Below are 21,241 nucleotides of genomic sequence, written 5' to 3' on the forward strand. Positions count from 1 at the left end.
ACCCCCTTACTGGAATATAAACTAAACTCCATAAGAGAATAAAGACCTTATCTGTCTTATTCATTGCCGTATCTGCAGTACCTTAAACACTAGCTGGAACATATCTGAACTGTAATAAATGTTTTTGAATAAATGAATGGAAGAAAAAAGGGATGAAAACAAAATTGTAGTTTATTTTAAGATGTTCCATTGTTACATTTTTTGTTCTGAAAGCACAGTGAAACATTCTCTGTGGAAATGATTCAAAATAAGAAACAAACTGAACATACAGAAACCAGAGAGTATATATCTGTCCTCTTTCTCCCTGTCTCAGAAACATTAGAAACCACTGGGCCCTAACCTCTCATTATGGCCCCTCACAGGGCCATAATCTCAAGAGTAAACTGAGATTAAATGGCCTACTTAAGATCACACAGCTAATATGTGGCAGAAATGGGACTAGAACCCATCTCCCCTGAGTTCCAGTAGAGTGCTTTTTCCATATCTTTCTTGTTACTAAAGATCAATATTGTGGTCATTATCAAATACTGGTTCCATTATGGCATAACAAAGGTCAAATGGCAGTCCAACTAGTTAGTGAGGAGACATGAAGGGTTAAAGAAAGTTTATTAATACTTATGAGTAGGTGGTATGCTATGGGGATGTACTTGAAATTGTAAAACAAAGATAAATCATACATGTACAATTCTTATGAAAGAGGAACACTTAGCCAAAGCTGAATAAAGATCTCTAGAAATTAGAACCTGTATGCAGCAGTACAGTTGCTAAAAATAATTTGTAACACTGTAAACTATGACAATGATTAAATTTTAACATATGAGACTTGCAATTCAAAGAAAGATTATGGAGAGGAAATCAGTTCGTACTTCGAGTAACAGAAATATATTTCTCAAATATTATGTCATGCTATTATTTTAGGCATAAGCCTATAGTTCTAGTAAATTCAGTGAGTTTTAGTTGGTTTCGTTTAAATTTAGGGTAGGTAAGAATACCAAATTGAATTGAATTCAACTTAAATTGAATGTCTGTAGAATGAATGATATTTCAAGATTCCAAATCACGCCTGCTTTCAAATTTATAGTTAAATCATTTTAATTGTACAAACACCCTAAAAACTTACAATTAATGGCTATTACTGCCTCCAGATGGTATACATTACAAAACAAGAGGCTGTTATATCTATCTTCTAGCATATTCTTTCGAGTATAAAATGGATGAGACAAAGGAGTCACAAGCTGTCAGAACGTGACATGTATGCATTTGCAAATCAAGCAAAAGTATTAGGTGACTAACCAGAGTTATGCCACGCAGGGAGCATGAAAGCCAGACAACAGATTGTCCCTATCCTCAAGAAATATATAATCTTGTTGATGAGAAAAAATTATACTAAAACCCAATTATATTGTACACACATATACACAGACAAAATCATAGAAAACGAGTAAGCTTCAAGAAAAAAGCTTCCTGGATAAATATCAACTTGTACAATTAGATACTTTGAATAAGATTTCTCCGTTTACACGTCTCACTTTTTGCAGTACTCTCAGCTCTGATTCTATAACACCTTGAAGATTCCAGGGGAGTGCTGAACCATGTGACGAAAGTCTTCAGGTAGACCTTAATCTTTCAAGAAATCTTTTTAGGTAGACAAAGCACTTTGCTTCGTTGGGTTTTTTATTTTTTAATACTGAAAGCACCAATTTTATTTTCCAAGGGACACTTCCTTTCAGACGCAAATGTCAACCATTTCTTAAACAATGTATTCAAATGTTAACATTATTCCTTTCCGAATGCTAATTAGGAAAAAGAAAGAAAATGATTTACTTGTTTCTTAATTTTGAATCAGTGTGAAGTATTAATATGCGTCCCTCTTTGGACCAGATTTTGCCTTAAGGTTTCTTTTTTGTTTTATGTTGCAAAATATACAATACATACAGAAAAGTACATAAGTACATATATGCAGTTTAAATAATAACTATAAACTGAATGTCCAAGTAACTATGACTCAGGTTAAGAAATACAATCCTAGGTATTTTTAATGCAGTCACAGAAGAAAGAGAGCAGTTCACTATGAGAGTCTAAATTTCCTTGTTCCGTGATCACAAATGAAAGTTTTCCCTCCTTATTTCTCTTTTGATTTCTTAGTCTCAAATCTCAAATCCTGAAAAAAATAAGCACTAATATTTTGCCTCCTAACTCCTGAACTCAAATCATATTCTTTATATAATAATTCATGGTCTTCCGTGATAATGAATTTAAGAAGAAGAAACAACATATAATTAATGGATAAAACATTTTAAACTTATGCTGCTGATATTTTTATAATTATAATTTAATGTCCTGTATTGCTGTCTTTTTAGATAAACCTTAAGTGAAAAATTTTGACAAAGAGGGATGATTAACAAGCCTAAAGAAAATGTATTCTCTAACATGACTCTCAGCTGCAGTGGCCCTAAATACTGAAAAGTGTATTGAATCACTGATATTTCACCTTCTGCAAAAAATAATACATTGTCCTCTGAGCTCATCACCTTATGTAGTATTTTGCATTTAGGTAAAATCTTTCATTCAACAAGTAGTTACTGAGTTTGATGCAGTAGTAGACACCATGAAAGGGCAAACAAAAGTAGAAAAATGCAATCCCTGCCCTCAGGAGGGCTTACAAAACATTTGGGAGGATAAAGCATCCACTCAGGAGGCAAATGAAAAGTACTTACAATTCATAAACAATCATCTGACAGTAAAATAAAGACAATACAGAAACTCAGGAAACTTAAAATGGTTGTATTTCAAAAGCAGTTTGTAAAATGATTGCTTCAAACTTAAGAACACATTTTACCAACAGAAACATTTTGAATAAATGNTTTTGCCTTAAGGTTTCTTTTTTGTTTTATGTTGCAAAATATACAATACATACAGAAAAGTACATAAGTACATATATGCAGTTTAAATAATAACTATAAACTGAATGTCCAAGTAACTATGACTCAGGTTAAGAAATACAATCCTAGGTATTTTTAATGCAGTCACAGAAGAAAGAGAGCAGTTCACTATGAGAGTCTAAATTTCCTTGTTCCGTGATCACAAATGAAAGTTTTCCCTCCTTATTTCTCTTTTGATTTCTTAGTCTCAAATCTCAAATCCTGAAAAAAATAAGCACTAATATTTTGCCTCCTAACTCCTGAACTCAAATCATATTCTTTATATAATAATTCATGGTCTTCCGTGATAATGAATTTAAGAAGAAGAAACAACATATAATTAATGGATAAAACATTTTAAACTTATGCTGCTGATATTTTATAATTATAATTTAATGTCCTGTATTGCTGTCTTTTAGATAAACCTTAAGTGAAAATTTTGACAAAGAGGGATGATTAACAAGCCTAAAGAAAATGTATTCTCTAACATGACTCTCAGCTGCAGTGGCCCTAAATACTGAAAAGTGTATTGAATCACTGATATTTCACCTTCTGCAAAAAATAATACATTGTCCTCTGAGCTCATCACCTTATGTAGTATTTTGCATTTAGGTAAAATCTTTCATTCAACAAGTAGTTACTGAGTTTGATGCAGTAGTAGACACCATGAAAGGGCAAACAAAAGTAGAAAATGCAATCCCTGCCCTCAGGAGGGCTTACAAAACATTTGGGAGGATAAAGCATCCACTCAGGAGGCAAATGAAAAGTACTTACAATTCATAAACAATCATCTGACAGTAAAATAAAGACAATACAGAAACTCAGGAAACTTAAAATGGTTGTATTTCAAAAGCAGTTTGTAAAATGATTGCTTCAAACTTAAGAACACATTTTACCAACAGAAACATTTTGAATAAATGCCGATTGAATTTATGTATTTGCCAAAAGAAACCCATTTAACTCACAATATATGAAAATTCTGTCTGCATGCTTGCTATGAAAATACAGTAAAAAGAAAAAGTGTTGCAATACTAACAATTAGACAAACATTGGAAAATAAAAATGATTTCAAACTAGGCTTATAAAATATATCTGGACATATTTTGAATGCTAATGATTGAGAAAGAGCATGTTTAATTAAAGCAGATAGGTGAAGATTTCTGTATAGATTCTTAAGAGGATCCTCTGCAAAAGCACTTATGATCCTTGAGGTATCTCTATTTCAAAACTTTTTTTTTTTCATTTTCATTCACTCCTTCAACATATATTTATTGAGAGTAGTATCTACCATGTGTCAGGCACTGTTCTTGACACTGGGAATACAAGGTAAGTATACATGGAGAATATATGGGAATACAGGGAGTTTATAGTCTAGTGGAAGAAATGAGAAAGAAAAAAATGGTATCAGGAACTGCTAAGTGCTTTTCTTTAATGGAGGTTTATCATCACCATTACCCTAAGACCAATATTAAGTTTATACTTATAACCTTACATGATCAAGGTTAAAATTTCTCTTTGTTCCTAAATGGAACTAAAGACAGGAGAGGGAAATCTTTGGGTACAGACATTTCCTGCGGTTTCTGACAACCACTGCAAGATGGGAAAGAAATATGTGTGAGAAAAAGATTTGCTGACCTGTGATAGATGAGGAAAACAATAGGCATGATATTTTTGAGGGGGAAGAGATGTTAAGTTGGGCAAAAGTCACCAAGTCTTGCCATCAGTCATGGAGAGCTTTGGCATGCTTGCAAGTGATTTGGAGGAGGAGGTAGTCTGCATTGACGTTTGAGACCAGTCTTGAACATCGTTGTTCTTCTCTTTCCCTTCTCCTTCGTCCCTCTCTTCTCTTTTGTCCCTCCCTCCCTTCCTTCTTCCTTCTTTCCTTTCCTTCCTTTAATCCCCTTTCCTTCCCTTCCCACTTCCCTCCCTCCCACTCTTCTTTTCTCCTTCCTTCCTTCCTTGAAGTAAACATGTACTGATAATTGCCAGACTGTTATACCAAGCATTAATTCATGGTCCTTGAGGAGCATATAGCCTAGAACCGTGTTCTCAACTCTGGGATTAGTTATATCCAGGCGTGGTAATTTTAATTATTTAACAACCTGTGTAGCACAAGCCAACCAATGAGAATGTATGTCAGTCAAAATTTGAGTGTGGAATCCTGGAAGCCCCTTAATGTGCCAGTAGTTAACCTTGTGGTTGCTGGATAGTGGAGAGGTAGAAGGTCCTAAGGACAATGGGTGGGCAAGACTACTCAGCAGGGAGTAGTTTCAGGGCAGTAGCTATCTACTAAGTGGTAGAAAAGTATTCATTATTTTACCAATGACTATCATTTAACAATGATATGCCTGTATGGATGAATACCAACTAAATCCTTAGCTCCACCTACATCCAGTGCTTAAAGAGATTGGCTGTGGGATTACGTGATGGAGGAAACCTTTTTCTGGGTCTTGATCTTAGTCTTGAGAAAGATGATTGGCATCAGTTGGTGATGAGGAAAAAGAGGGAAACAGCTTAAGTAAAGGTGGAAATTGATAAATCATACACAGCATGCCATTAAGAAACCAACCTATATGGAGGTGAGAGCAGCAAGAATGTATTGTAGTAGAACGGGAGGCAAATTTGGAAGAAAAGGTTGTATAGAGCAAGAGAGAAAAAGAGGTTGGTTGTGGTGTCAGTGGAGAACAGGGAAACATACTAGGGTTCGTTATTTATTTCTGATATAGCAGAAAAAGGGGGGGGGGTGGCTTCTGTATGTCCTTGAGCAGGGAGTTGTATGATGAAAGGAACATATGAAAGGAAATATTCTGCTGGCTATATGAAGAAGAGACTGAAGAATGCAAAAGCCAGTTTAAGAAGTTACTTTGGCAATTCTAGTAGCGTTAATTATGGCATGGACAAGGATGGTGACTATGAAAGTGAAACAAAGGGTTCAATCTGACAGACATTGCAGGACCATGTGAGGAGTGGAGAAAGGGGAATCAACAAGAAACATAATATATATTATCCTAAATATGACAGCTGGCTTGCTAAATATCCAAAGAAAAATATAAGTCTATGATACTAACTCCTTTAAAATAATATGTTTAACTATGTAATTATCCTATTTAATTTAAAAAATAAAGATTCTAACTTTTGAAGACAAGGCAGTATGAATTGATAGCCTTTTCACACTAAGAAAATGCTGCTATATGATATTAATAAGGAAGAACATAGCATTAAGCTAAATTTTCTATTGTTGATTTATATTAGCATAGAGAACATATATGATGTTAAATCATTGAAATTTATGTGAAACCTAGCAGACTTCATTGTTCTGATGTTTATCTTACTTAGTAAAAGTTATTTCCAAATGAAACTTTTATCTTTTGAAGATGGGAAGAAATGCTTGATTTTTAACTAAGTTAATTTTAAGTTGACTCTTAAGATAACAGGAAAGCTTTAGGAGCCTAATTAAACCACGTATTTGCTCTAATTACTTTCGCTGGAGACTGCTAGGAAGCAAAGGCAGCAAACAGACCTGTTCTGTGTGCAGCAGTCAGGCATTTGATGCTTGTTTTCTCCAGCAGAGGTTTTGAGTAGCACAGAAGTAAAGAAGCTGAGAAGGAAAGCCATCATCTGCAAACAGTGGCTGCAGCCACAAATCACAGGGCAGCCCTTATTCCTGCATAGTGTAGAAAGCATCATTCATTCTACGCGATTTATGTCCCAACACAGAGAAGCAATCGTCATCACTAACATGATTTTTTAATATCAAGGGTAGCACCACATTTTTATCAACATAATTGGACGTTAGCTCATGAAGCTTATAGAGTTAACACTTAGAAGATAATTTATACATGGGGCAAGAATAATAGTTCTTTTATACTGGTTACTTTTCCTCTTAGGTTTTATTCTCTTGAATAATGTAATCCATATTTAATACAAGAGCTTAATTTTAAACTAAATAAATCCACACTTCAATTACCCATTTTAGTACAAGTTGAGTTTAGAACATTCATGATCATGTATGTAAGAAAAGAAGCAGATGAATTTTTTGTTATCACTGACAAGTCAATTCAAACAACTGCTTTCTTAAAACAGGAGTCACAGGAAATTCCTTTTAAAAGCACACATCATTAAAGGCATATATTTCTTCATTAGTTGGAACCGGTGTTAAAGATATTGTGGCTATTTATCCATTTACGTTAGTTTGTAGGCGTAAAATGCCAGTTACAATGCTTGTGTTTTTTATCCCTTGAGTTGAATTGGCAAACTGAAACAAGAACTATTTTTTGAGTCTTATTATTTATTATCTGTTGTTTTAAAAATCTGTATTTCAGACGCTTTGTGAAGATTCCAAACTTTACAGTCGTAATAAATGAATATGCAAGGCAACTTTAGCCTTCTGGGATAAACTGTCCTACAATAAAACAAAATAAATAAATAAATAAAATAAGAGACAGAAATCTATAACCAAAAGAGGCTAGAGCATTAAAGCCACCATCTGGTGAGTTCAAGTCAAATAAAAATTCTCTACATTTTGCCTAAACTATCTAGATATCTGTTTTACTTTGCCTATGAGAATCTGACCTAAACTAAATGACTATTCTATATCATTAAGTTGTCCAGGAAAATGAAAATTTAAATATATGTCCGACAAGCTCTAGCATCTGGTACAATTCAGTAATGATGGTCTGCTCTACAGAGTTTCAGTGTTGAGATAACATTAGGACTGAGAAGGCTTGGTTGACCTATAGGAAGAAAATAATGTTCTAGTCAGACATTCTCCCTGTTTACAAGTTCTCATGCTTGCCAGCTTATCTTCCACTGTAGGAAATACACAAAGTAAAATTCCTCTGTGAAGCATCTCACTATAGCTCTAATTCCACTTTGCTGCAACCAAATAATATACCCTGGGTACAAAATGATCAGCACTGTTCATCTTTCACTGCAATAGTTTAGAAATTATTTTCACACTTCTTTTTTTAACACATTGATTAATGCTAGATATTTCCCCTTAAAATAGAAAGATGTCTCATAAAGTATTATTTCAGCAAGTGAGATAAATAAAATCTTAACCTAGTTTAGATGCTCTCGTTATAATGTTGTTAACAAGAGAGCAAACTTATATTCTCCTTTGTAAAAGAGCATATAAGCTGAAATATATGAGATCTTTTAAAAGAAGTTTAAAGTGACCATCTGTTGACATTGCTGTATCAACAGCGCCCCCTCCTGCCTGCTTGCCTTCTAGTGGTGGAAAATTTGAAGCCAGGCAGGAAAGTATATCCACATCTACCCAAGGATCCTTTCAGACTGTGCTACAAACCGAAAGCATTGTAGGCCACAATGATTTATAGTGACATTTCACATAGAAGCTCGCAGAAGAAGTGAATCAGGTGGTTAAATGTGATTTTTTAAAGTCAAAGCAGATCTAGAGGGAAAAAAACTTGGCAACAAATAGTGCGCAACAGAGTGTTTGTGATAGGGTACAAGAATAAGTGAGTGATAGACAAAGCAAGAGTCTGGTAAACATACGAGAGAGAACGCGCACCACATGATATACCTAACAAGACACTATCAACAGATGGAGACAGAGATCAGCTAGCGTACGGGAGTGAGGACCTCCATCGGAAAGTAGTGTCCTCATCAGACATATCTCAGCAGCTGGGATATACAGGGTGGAACAACTACGTCTGTTAATAGGCTAGGCTCATCATGGGGACCATATCTCATCTAGTAGAAGACAGTGGATTTATCCAAAGAGAAACACAGCATATATTAACAAAGACGCGCGTGATATTGCGGAAGAAGAGAATATCTATTCTTTAGACCAAGCACTAAGAATATGGCCTGCGAGCGCGAGCGCGAGCAGTGGAGTAGCTCGCGAATTGGAGTTTGCGCCGCTTCGTGTCTGGGTCGTTCTATGGCTGCGGGTGAAGTTCGGAGGCGACACAGTACTTGCGAGTGAATAGTGAAAGAATGCCGAGCAGTTGGGAGGGAGCATTCCCCTGGCTGACTTTGGCGAATGCAATGAGAGAATTTGTGAGAAGACTTAGCGGGGTGTGACAGAGAGGAGACTGTGTATCCCTCAAGATTATCCTCCAAGAATAGCAAGAGTGGTCGAGATTGAGACGATGAAGAGAGAGACGAGCAGGTTCGCTCGCGCGGCATGGCTAAGCTCGATGGTGTCGAGCCGCATGGGTGTATATACAGTGAGAAGCGCCCCGTCTGTTCTCTCTGCTATATTATAGACAGAAGCGCGACGCGCTCAGCTCACAAGTCCAGGGTGACAGTCAAGGAACCTGGCCCGTGGCCTCACAAGTCATCCTACACTGTGGTGGCCAAGGGAGAGCTCTCAGACACCCCGGCTTCCTTGGGCCTGTTTGGGATCGCTGAACAGTGTCCCAGGAACTGTTCCCAAGGCTGACAGCATTCCCTGACAGTAGAAGCGAGGCTGTAGGAATCTTAAGCCTGGAGAAGTTTTGAAGAAGTTGCTGCGTGGGCTTTAAAAAGTAAATGACATCCTGGCTAACACGTGAAAACACACGCTTGTACTCCGAGCTCATAGAGGGAATACCATCAAAGAGGAGTTAGCTGCGCGTGGGGCTGGCCTGTGAGAGGTCACCTGCGCGTCCATCGCCTATGCTTATCTCTCTATGTTGTCTGTATGTCAGGTATATATTGTGTGTGTTATCTCGAGGAGGAGGCGAGCTTGCAGTGACGCCTGAGGAGTCAGACAGATCAATACTGGCGCAGCTCAGCCTCGCGCGCGAGCGCGAGGAGAAGGGGGACTCCGAGCCGGTTCGCAGTGACCGCCTCCACAATCATATCAGCGACAAAAAAACATACAGCTATCCACACTCGCTCGAAGGAGAGGAGAGGAACAACAATAAGCAAAATAGACACAAACCTCGATGCATACCACCTATGAGATAAAATGTCACATATCCCAAGCACTGACCCATCCTTAGAAGAAATGCTTCCCAGGTCCGCGAGCGTATATATAATTCTTAATTTGGCCATATTAGATCACGCCCAGGGTTCGCTCTCCTCATGTGAAATCACTCTGTAGCGCGCGTGGCCAGTCTGAGAGAGCAGGACCAGGGATCAGCTGAGGCTTATTCTAAGATGAGATATCAAAATACCATAGATGCTTATAAGTTATGATTCTTGATATTACGGCAACGAGGAATGCAGTGTTCTGAAAGAGCCACCAGGCCAGGAGACCGTCCTGAGGAAGCCAGGGATCGAGAATATAACCTGTTCATGTGATTTCAATCGCGGAGCCACCTTTTAGACAAATAAGGATGCGCCGTCTGTCAGCGGACTCTGTTGCGCTGCCAGTCCGTCGCTTTTGGTGACTCTTACCTGAGTGTTGGTAAACCAGGGGGCTCACGCTGAGTTTGGCATTTCCTAGCTGCACGCTGTGGGATGATGGTCCGCTCAGCTCTGAGCAGGGCAGGGCCAGGCGCTCTCAGGTTGATCACGAGAGGTTTCTCCAGGCAGGGTGACAGAGGACAGCAGAGGGGGGGGGGGGGATGATTCATCATTAGGCTAATCCTGGGACAGGGTGTTGGCTTGAATACTAGAGCTGAAAATGGTCAACGAAGGGCAGGTGCCCAGTGACCTCGTGGTCTGGCCTGTGGGCGAGGGGCGTCAGGGTTGCTCTCGGAGAAATGGACGTGACGGCGTTTCCTCGGTTGCACGCGCCACGATTGTTTAAGAAACCCAAAGAGTGTGTAGCAGTGAAACCGCAGTATGAGGACAGACTGCAGAGTTCCCGGGGGCAGAAAGCCATTGGTGCGCAGGCTACTAAGACATGCTGATAACATTCAGCGTGTGTTCACTCGACTCACTGGGTGGATTGCGTCTCTGTAAAGGCATACTGGGATAGCACATATTCTATGTAGAATGTCGTATACTGTCAGTGTTCATGGAGAGCTAGATTCCTTGTTGAGATATTACGAATTGTTGTGAGTACACACGCAGAAAGTGATATTTACGCGGGCGCGGTGTGCGGGCTGCCGGCGCGTGAGTGCTCACTTCCTGCATATATAGCGCGAGAGTGAAGATTGGCGGGAAGCGGTGGCTCAGAGAGACACCCTCGAGCTATTCCTTGGCCTGAAGGTATACTCAAGGCCGAGAAATCACATCAACCTATAGAACACATATCATCCTCCAAAGTAGAGCACTTGACATATACACAGAGAGACTAGATAAGCAAAATATTGTCGGCACAGTTTATGAGATCACAGTTTTGTGAGGCTTCTGTCGCTGGCCAAGCCGCCTGTAGAGCTTTAGGCAGGTGCTACCAACTTTGGGCGTCCGCGGGAGTCGCATCAGAAGATAGCAAGATTAAGCATATACTATATGGGAGAGAGAGAGAGCGGCAGCAGCAGTAGTAATAATACAGCTAGACTACCTTTTATAAAGAGGCTTACGAGTGATTTAAGAGAACAAGGTTGCCTGTGGCATCAGCGCTTGGATGCATAATGATAGAGAGTAATTTGTGCCACACACAGGCGATGATGGCTAAGAACACATATGTTACATTGAAAGGAGAGGCTGGATCAAGAGGGCATACAGTAGACAGGCTCGCTGACAGGCGCTTTCACCTTAGCGACATAGGAGGCAGCAAAGCTTGACAGGGCATTACGCTAATGTAGCGTTGACTTATGCAACTCTTATCGATATACATAGGCATGCTGGCAGGATGACTCGAGACAGAGGAGGTGATAAAGGTTCCCCTCTAGCAAGACCTCAGGGGAATTGGCAGCGAGAGCGGCAGAGAGAGAGGACGAGTCAGCTGGTAGACCTTCTCGCAGGTAAGAAGAGGACATGAGGATTTAAAAATTTCCAGTATTTTCCCATTTCTTTTAATATTCATTTTGATATTTTCAATGTCATGTTATTACTCAAAGCACTTTCAAATGTGTTGCCTTATTTGTCACATTTCTCTTTAAAAAAAAAAAAAGAGAAGAACCTTGTGCTTGGAAAGACTTATAAAATATCCTAATGACTATCAAACAAAATCCCAAATGAGAGCATTTGTTATCATTTTGGTTATAAGTGCAGGGAATCTTGTATGTATGTGACTACGCAGCTGAAATATGTAACAGTCACAGACAGGGCTCTCAGCATCCACTCTGGTTCTGCCTCTAGCTCCCTTCCGAAACCACGGCTGCTTCCGGCACCTGTGAATATATTGCACTTATAAACCATTGGCAGCAGAGGGAATGTTATTGAATGTTTGTAATATCTGGGGGACAACCAAAACCAATTTCTCTTTCTCTTAAATTATAGCATCAAAAAGGAGCCATTTATTCAAATACGTGTGTTTTGTTTCTAACAGAGAGCAAATTCTTAAGAGGGCAGAGATACGGTTTATTTTTATGATATACACATTGCCTAGTTTACTGTGGGATTTTATAAATAGTACCCTTTGCCGTATCAACCCTAGAGCAAGGGTGAACTGACATTCCATTCTTTCAGAGAGAAATGCTGTTATTTCCTCCTGTCCCTCCATTCCTCTTTGCGAACGTGGTCACTCCTTTGATAATTCACGACCCATCTCCACCATTAAGAGTCTAAAATCCTAGTCAAGGAATAACTGGGGTGGTGAGGGAGAGAGGGAGAGGGAGGAGAGAGAGACAGAGAGAGAGAGACAGAGAGAGAGAGAGAGAGAGAGAGAGGGAGGGACTTCAGGAGGTTGCACTTACACTCTGGCAGTTTTTCCAGAAATTAGGGAGGCAGCAGTTCTTACTTTTGTGATGTCAACTTGTAGACTGAAATGCATCAAAGCTCCTCACCTTCTTCTTGTTGACGCGAGGGATGTGAAATGTGCTCTAGAATATGCATTCAGCGTGGTCCTTTGTTCTAGGTATGAGCTTCTCTTTTCTAAAGTTTTCGGTCTCGCTCAAGGAAAGGAAAGCAATATTTTGAGATTCTTTTAAAGGCACCTTCCAAAGCATTTCCCACAGAAAAATACCTCACAGCCCAACACTGGTTATTTCAGTAAGAATCGAGTCCAATCTTTTCCAATATGGCTGTATACATTGCAGGCCCCCAAATTTGTGCTTTCATAGTCATCATTAATCAAATAGGCAGAAACACTGTATTTAGGGAACCTGTGTTTCGTGGGCTAGAAGTGCATTCTGATTAATAAAGATCATGTTCATTTTGAATTCATCATGGTTATTCGTGTGCCTTAGAGTCGCGGGCTTCGTCAGGGGTGGAGCGGGCTCGGGAGTGCCTGCAGCGCGGTGGGAAGCGGCTCTGAGCGCCCCGATCATCAACCCGCTTTCAGGGGGTGCCGACACTTTTTCCCAAGAAGCTCGACCAGCCGCAGTGAGCGACTGGAAAGAATAAACCAGACTGTGACAGGACCAGAGAATTTATGTGATTGACAGGGAATACCAGGGCACCCGACACCGTCCCGGGTCACCAGGGCTCTGGGATTTGCACGAGTTTAACACCACCATTAACAGCTATTTGCGTAAGGTTGTTTACCGCCTGAGAGCGCCACAAGCGGACAGCGAAGCCACTTTGGGACCCCAGCCACGCCCCCTCTCCCCTCTCACCCCTCCCTCCCGCCAAACTAATGAATTCGGGACTGCCTTCTGGCCGGACCCTCCCATTGGCTCCTATTCCAGCCAATCAGAGCCTTGCAACAGTTTCACCTGGCTCCCGCTTCCCAAATAAACAAACAAACCGTCCCGCGACTGTGCGGGCTCTACACACCGGCGCCGCCGGCACTGCTTGCGCTCCGCGCCCCACCACCCACCACCCACCACCTCCCACCAATGGGGCCCCGACTGTGGCGCCCTCTCCCGGCCCTGATAGCCGGCCGCTTTCTCCTCTGCCCCTCCAGGCCTTCTCCCGCCCCCTCATGCCTCCCTGGACTCCCGGTTAGAATCCGCTTGGCCAGAGAGCCCCGCCTCCTCCTCTTAGTCCTCCCTTGGCCCACAGGCCTGGAGATTCACCGGGAGGGTGTTGGCACAGCTGGAGGTAGCTCCGCCTCTCAAGCCCGCCGCCTCCTCCCTTGCACACCTCTACTGGTGGCCGCTCGCGCCCCTCCTTTGCGCCGGTAGCAGGATCCGCAGCGGCCGCCGCGTGAGGCTTCGGTCACGTGTTGTTTTGCCCGCTGTCGTGCGCTCAGAGTGGAGTGGGCGGGGGCGCGGGCCAAGGCAGGAGGGGCTGGGGCGGGCAGACGGGGTAGACAGCCTCTTCCCCAACCCTCCCTTTCCTGAATTCCCCCTCCTCCTCGCTCACCTTAAAACCATCGTGCATCACCATGGCGAGTTGCTCCTTCACTCGCGACCAAGCGACAAGAAGACTAAGAGGTGCAGCAGCGGCAGCAGCGGCAGCTCTAGCAGCAGTGGTGACAACCCCGCTTCTTTCCTCGGGAACCCCGACCGCACTCATTGGGACCGGGTCGTCTTGTCCGGGAGCCATGTGGCTCTCCACGGCCACTGGCTCCCGGTCAGACTCCGAGTCCGAGGAGGAGGACCTCCCCGTCGGGGAGGAAGTCTGCAAACGCGGCTACCTGCGGAAACAGAAGCATGGGCACAGGCGCTACTTCGTGCTCAAACTCGAGACTGCTGACGCCCCAGCTCGCCTGGAATACTACGAAAATGCCAGGAAGTTCCGGCACAGTGTCCGCGCCGCGGCGGCTGCAGCAGCGGCGGCCGCCTCTGGCGCCGCGATCCCCCGGCTCATTCCACCGCGGCGCGTGATCACCCTATACCAGTGCTTTTCCGTGAGCCAGCGAGCAGATGCAAGGTACCGACACCTCATTGCCCTTTTCACCCAGGACGAGTACTTCGCGATGGTGGCCGAGAATGAGTCGGAGCAGGAAAGCTGGTACTTGCTGCTCAGCCGCCTCATCCTCGAGAGCAAGCGCCGCCGCTGCGGCACGCTCGGCGCGCAGCCGGACGGAGAGCCGGCCGCGCTGGCGGCGGCAGCGGCGGCGGAGCCACCCTTCTATAAAGATGTGTGGCAGGTAATAGTCAAACCCAGGGGGCTGGGGCACAGAAAAGAGCTGAGCGGCGTGTTCCGGCTGTGTCTAACCGACGAGGAGGTTGTGTTTGTGAGGCTGAACACCGAAGTGGCCAGCGTGGTCGTCCAGCTCCTGAGCATCCGTCGCTGTGGACACTCAGAGCAGTATTTCTTCTTGGAAGTAGGCAGGTCCACCGTCATCGGTCCGGGAGAGCTCTGGATGCAGGTCGATGACTGTGTGGTTGCCCAAAACATGCATGAGCTGTTTTTGGAGAAGATGAGAGCCCTGTGTGCAGACGAATACAGAGCCCGCTGCCGCAGTTACAGCATCAGCATCGGCGCCCACCTGTTAACCCTGCTGTCCGCTAGGAGGCACCTGGGCTTGCTGCCGCTCGAGCCGGGAGGCTGGCTCAGAAGGTCCCGCTTTGAGCAGTTTTGCCACCTCAGGGCCATCGGCGACGGGGAAGACGAGATGCTTTTCACCAGGCGCTTCATAACACCCAGCGAGCCTGTGCCGCACTCCAGGCGAGGAAGACTGCACCTGCCCAGAGGGCGCAGGTCAAGGAGAGCGAGTTCAGTGCCGGCCAGCTTTTTTCACCGTTTAGCACCCAGCCCAGCACGTCCCCCGCACCCTGCAGAAGCCCCGAACAATGGAGCTTGCTTGTCTTCTGAAGTGTCTGGCTCTGGCTCTGGCAACTCTGGGGAGGAAGGCAATCCCCAGGGCAAAGAAGATCAGGAAGAAAGCGGAGGCGACTACATGCCCATGAACAATTGGGGCTCAGGAAATGGCCGGGGCTCAGGAGGTGGCCAGGGCTCAAGTGGCCAAGGCTCCAGTAGCCATAGCTCGGGAGGAAACCAGTGCTCAGGCGAGGGACAGGGATCCCGAGGTGGTCAGGGCTCAAGTGGTGGCCAGGGCTCAAATGGCCAGGGCTCAGGAGGAAACCAGTGCTCTGGAGATGGCCACGGCACCGCAGGTGGGCAAGGTTCAGGTGGTGGCCAGAGACCTGGAGGTGGGCATGGCTCAGGTAGTGGCCAGGGACCTGGAGATGGCCATGGCTCAGGTGGTGGCAAGAACTCTGGAGGGGGCAAAGGCTCAGGAAGTGGGAAAGGATCCGATGCTGATGGTGAACGTGGAAAATCTCTGAAGAAAAGATCCTATTTTGGCAAATTAACTCAAAGCAAGCAACAGCAAATGCCATCACCTCCACCACCTCCTCCTCCGCCCCCACCAGCTGGAGCAACTGGTGGAAAAGGGAAGTCTGGGGAAGATTCCGACTTTATTTTGTGCTGACAGAGGAGCCACAAAAGAGCGCAAAGAAGCCAAAGAAGTGAAAGATGCAGAGATCCCAGAAGGTGCAGCTCGAGGTCCCCACAGAGCCAGAGCTTTTGATGAAGATGAGGATGACCCATACGTGCCAATGAGGCCAGGGGTGGCTGCCCCTCTTGTAAGCTCCAGTGATTATATGCCAATGGCTCCTCAAAATGTCTCTGCTTCAAAAAAGCGCCACTCTCGATCCCCTTTTGAAGATTCAAGAGGCTACATGATGATGTTTCCCAGAGTGAGCCCACCACCTGCTCCCAGTCCTCCAAAAGCACCTGATACTAATAAAAAAGATGACTCAAAGGACAATGACAGTGAGAGTGACTACATGTTTATGGCTCCTGGAGCCGGTGCAATTCCAAAAAACCCCAGAAATCCTCAGGGTGGCTCTTCCTCCAAAAGTTGGAGCTCCTACTTCTCTCTACCAAACCCTTTTCAGAGCTCACCTTTGGGACAGAGTGACAACAGTGAGTATGTGCCAATGTTACCTGGAAAGTTCCTGGGGAGGGGCCTAGACAAAGAAGTCTCCTATAACTGGGGCCCCAAAGATGCAGCTTCAAAGCCTTCAGGTGAGGGATCATTCTCAAAGCCTGGAGATGGGGGATCACCTTCAAAGCCCTGGGATGATGGGTCCCCAAAGAATAAGGCTAAGAGACCTAACCGACTTTCTTTTATTACAAAAGAATGTAAAATCAAGCCAACACCACAAAAGCCCACACATGAACAGAGAGAAGCTGACAGCTCTAGTGACTACGTCAACATCGACTTCACTAAAAGAGAGAGCAATACACCAGCTCCCTCTACTCAAGGACTACCAGGTTCGTGGGGCATAATTGCTGACCCCAGACAGTCAGCCTTTTCTAATTATGTGAATGTTGAGTTTGGTGTACCATTTCCAAATCCAGCAAACGACTTCTCCGATCTTTTCAGAGCTATACCACGTGCCAACCCCTTATCTCTGGACAGTGCTAGGTGGCCACTTCCTCCCCTTCCCCTCAGTGCTACAGGTAGCAATGCTAATGAGGAAGAGGGTGACTACATTGAAGTAATTTTCAACTCAGCAATGACACCAGTTGTGCCTCTTGCTGACAGTGCCATTCGCTACGATGCTGAAACAGGTCGAATCTATGTGGTCGACCCATTTTCTGAGTGCTGTATGGATATTTCTCTCTCCCCCAGCCGATGTTCTGAACCACCACCTGTAGCTAGGCTGCTGCAGGAGGAAGAGCCGGAGAGAAGACGCCCACAAAGCCGTTCTCAAAGTTTCTTTGCAGCAGCCAGAGCCGCTGTCTCTGCTTTTCCAACAGACAGCCTCGAGAGAGACCTCTCCCCATCCTCTGCCCCGGCTGTTACTTCGGCTGCAGAGCCGACTTTAGCCGTCAGCCAAGTTGTAGCTGCGGCCTCCGCGCTCGCCGCAGCCCCGGGCATCGGCGCAGCAGCCGCCGCTGCTGGATTTGACTCCGCCTCTGCCCGCTGGTTTCAACCTGCTGCTAATGCTGCTGATGCCGAAGCAGTAAGGGGAGCCCAAGACGTTGCCGGTGGCTCGAACCCCGGAGCCCACAATCCATCTGCAAACCTTGCCAGAGGTGAGAACCAGGCTGGCGGGGCTGCTGCTGCAGCTGCCGCTCCCGAACCACCACCTCGCAGTCGCCGGGTGCCAAGACCCCCGGAGAGAGAAGATTCTGACGACGACGACGACACTTACGTGAGAATGAATTTTACCAGACCTGATAACCAGTTCGACTCTCCCAAAAGAGGTCGGTAATTTTAGAATTAATTTCCCTAAAGAGAATGGTCATTGTCTAATGATTCGATGCGCTACAGTCTACAGTGTTAGGGATAATATTTCATTAACTGGTGCTATTCGACATGGAGGATAGAATTCAGGTTTAATTATTCACACAATGCCTTTTGATCTTTGCAAAATTTGTTTTATCTAATCAATTTCTTTATCTGGACAGAACTGATTATCATTTAAACATTGGTTCTACTTTTTTAGGAGTAGTTAAAACGCAGACATATAGCATAAGGATACTTTCAAACATCCTTCCCCATCATTTAATGATAATGTAAAGCAGGATGTAGTAAATTGGGTTCCACCAACTAATTTTCAAATCAACAATTAAAATTGCTTTTCTGCAAATGCCCATATTTAAGTGTGGGAATCTAATAAGAGCACAGACTATTAAGCAGTAACAATCAACTATTTATGTTTGGGGAGGATATTTTTCTCCTCTGAAAGTTACTTTTTAAAGAGCAGTCATTGTTATGCTAGTTTGTTGTGATTTACCAAGAAAGTTAAATCTCAATTGTTAACGTGAATGTCTGGGGAAAACAAAACATAAACAATCCAAACCAGGAGGTGATTAAAAGAAGACAGTATTTGGCTCTGGAATATGTTTGTGTGTTGATTTTCTTTTTGTTTTTACACAGGATAAATTCCAGAAACCTTGAGTGTTCCTTTTCTCTGTCACTAGTAATGACAGGCAAGTCACATTTGCTGCGCCTCATTTTCTTCTTTTAACCCCCCACCCTTCCAAAAGAGGATGTGGTGACAACTTGATAAAGGATATGAATATTATTTCAAAGGCTTAAAAGCAGTTAAAACTTTTAATTCGTATATCTTATGGGAAATCAAGGAAAGCAAGATAAGGCTGGAGGAAGACCTGACTCCAGGGGCAGCTTACCCTGGAACGGTGGAAGTTTTTAAAGGGCTACTTTTCCAAAGAAAGAAGTAAGGAAGAGTAGGAGCTGTCAGACTTGGAAACAAGACTTAGAGTAATTTTACTGTGTACAATATTGTGCAGTGTTGTCATCAGTGTGTCTTGAAACATTTTCAAGAGATGATTGCAGAAGATGATGTCTCCATAGTCTCAACTGCCTTCCCTATTTAGTAGAATATGCTTCTTTCCCAGTGAAGGGAAGGGATGGACCCCAGCAGTTTTCATTCCAGTAGTCAGTTTAGTGAAGATTTTTGCTTTGCTTGCTTTGTGGAATGCTTTTGTGATTGGATCTCTGCCCACTGTGCTTGATCAGGCAGAACAAGTCGGGGACTGATCACAACAGTCACCTAACAAGCTCCCTATTTAATGCAGGTGTAGCCCCCCCACATCCCCTTTCTCTCCCTGCTATAGAAAACTTGCCATACAAAAACTCACATTTGCAGCAGGGACACATTAAAGAGTGATCATTAAAACAACAAAAGGATGCTTTGGCTTGCCAAAAGATTCAGTTCAGACCTCTTTTAAACTGTGAGTTCCCTTCCCAACAAACACACATACACACACACACAAACACACATGATCACCACTGCTACCATAATCGTACATTTAAAATATGTAATTTCATTTCCAAGACTTTAATCCATAATAAGATTTTCAAGAATAGATCTACTTTATTCTGTAGAATATACCTGAAAATTGATCTCAAGCTATTGTTCGACTCTAACTATTGAAGACACCATTTATAATTTTGATGTAGATGATACATAGTTGCCTGTGTCCCTGTAGTACTTTCAAAAGGACCAGTTTTCATAGAGGTCTAAGAAGTTTAGGATTTAAAATAGTGAAATCTTACTGTTCCTCGCATAAATTCTGACTTCCAAGGAATACCTAGACAAAATGATCATTATTTTAGCATAAATTCCTGATTTATGACTTTGTAGCTATTTTGGTGATTTAACGTTCTGTAAATGCATTGTTTATTGAGGAAATTCCTAGCTTTATTGAGTGACTACAGCAAGGAAGCTCTATCTCACAGGGAGGCAGGTACTTAGGTTGAAATAAGAGAATCAACGTGGAAGCACTTTGGAATGTTAAAGCACTTTACAAATGTAAGATATTTTTAGTGTCATTGGGTTAATACTGAAGTGAAATTTCGGCAGTTTAAACTGATTTAGTTTCTTGCAAAATAATTGGTCTTGAGGGTGATTCCTGCACATAATTTGCTGAAATACATGAAAGGAATGGTGGGGGTTGGGGGTGGTGGTGGTGGTGGTGGTAGTGGTGTTGATGGTGGTGAAACAAACCATTGTAGGAAATGACTTTGGTTACCATTTTAATGTAAATTGTATGGTAGAATGTTGTCTGTGAAGTGTTAAGAACAAGCTGAATGATTCTGATCCTTTTTTTAAATCATAAAGCTGTAGAATAATTTTCACTCATTTCTGATCTCTATTTTCCTATCTAACATTAAAACAAAAACAATCACGTTAGGAAACAAAAACATAACGCTTTGACAGAGGAACAAATACTGTCTTTGTTAGAAATTATGTATTTCAAAAAGTCATTTTAATTAATGCAAGTGCTTAGAATAGTGCCTGGCATATAGTAAGTACTATACATGAATTATTTTACAGCTATTACCATTGTTATTGTTGCTACTGTTATTATTACATTTCGAAAAACAAACCTAAATTAAGATTCTCCATCTGAAAATCTCACTTTTCAGTTAGTCTTTACTTGCATTTAAAATACTTTACATTATTGTTCAGAATTGGGATCTTTATAGATTACCATTTAAGTGAGATTATAAATCTGTGAGACAGCTGTTCTCATGTAACACAAAATTAATATATAATTCCATTTACCTACAGTCACATTGCATATAAGTAAATGCCTTAAGGGAATTTACTTAAGTCGATTAGAAAGAAACACCCAGAAGTATAACCTTAGACATGACTGTATTAATAAATGACATACTTTTTAATCATTTATTGAAGATGAAGTCTTCACATTTTAAACACATAGGTTATAGGCATTAGCATTTAGGAGAAGAATGTTGTTTCTTATGTAGTTTAGTTTGACTGTTAACCTGTGTATGACTATTTGCTTCTTTTCCTACCTTACCTGATATAGAATTCATAGTTCAAAATGACTTGAGGTGAACATTTTCCCGGTTTTTTATTCAAGAGTTCGGAGGATATAAAAGGGCAGCTCTAGGAGGGGTGAGAGAATCGGTCAGCCAAGTTAGTAATGTTATGATGGGCACTTGGTATTAAAAAGCAAAAAAAAAAAAAAAA

At 42.7% G+C, this 21,241-nt stretch overlaps 1 protein-coding gene and 1 long non-coding RNA gene across 2 annotated transcripts; one reads left to right on the forward strand and one right to left on the reverse strand.

Annotated features, from left to right (window-relative positions):
* Positions 1 to 11,736: 11,736 nt before the first annotated feature.
* LOC108541573 (uncharacterized) lies at positions 11,737 to 14,004 on the reverse strand. The gene is made up of 3 exons (XR_001888987.1): positions 13,953 to 14,004; positions 12,667 to 13,277; positions 11,737 to 12,097 (listed from the first exon to the last, which is right to left on the reverse strand). It is a non-coding gene; the product is annotated as an uncharacterized LOC108541573 (long non-coding RNA).
* A 192-nt stretch (positions 14,005 to 14,196) lies between these two features.
* On the forward strand, positions 14,197 to 17,986 carry IRS4 (insulin receptor substrate 4). The gene is given in 2 exon segments (XM_017891111.1): positions 14,197 to 16,160; positions 16,162 to 17,986. Coding segments are annotated over 2 exon segments (3,789 nt in total).
* The last annotated feature ends 3,255 nt before the right edge of the window (positions 17,987 to 21,241 follow it).

The sequence above is a fragment of the Rhinopithecus bieti genome, unplaced genomic scaffold, assembly GCF_001698545.2.
Source record: "Rhinopithecus bieti isolate Rb0 unplaced genomic scaffold, ASM169854v2 scaffold_20887, whole genome shotgun sequence".
Classification (NCBI taxonomy): domain Eukaryota; kingdom Metazoa; phylum Chordata; class Mammalia; order Primates; family Cercopithecidae; genus Rhinopithecus; species Rhinopithecus bieti.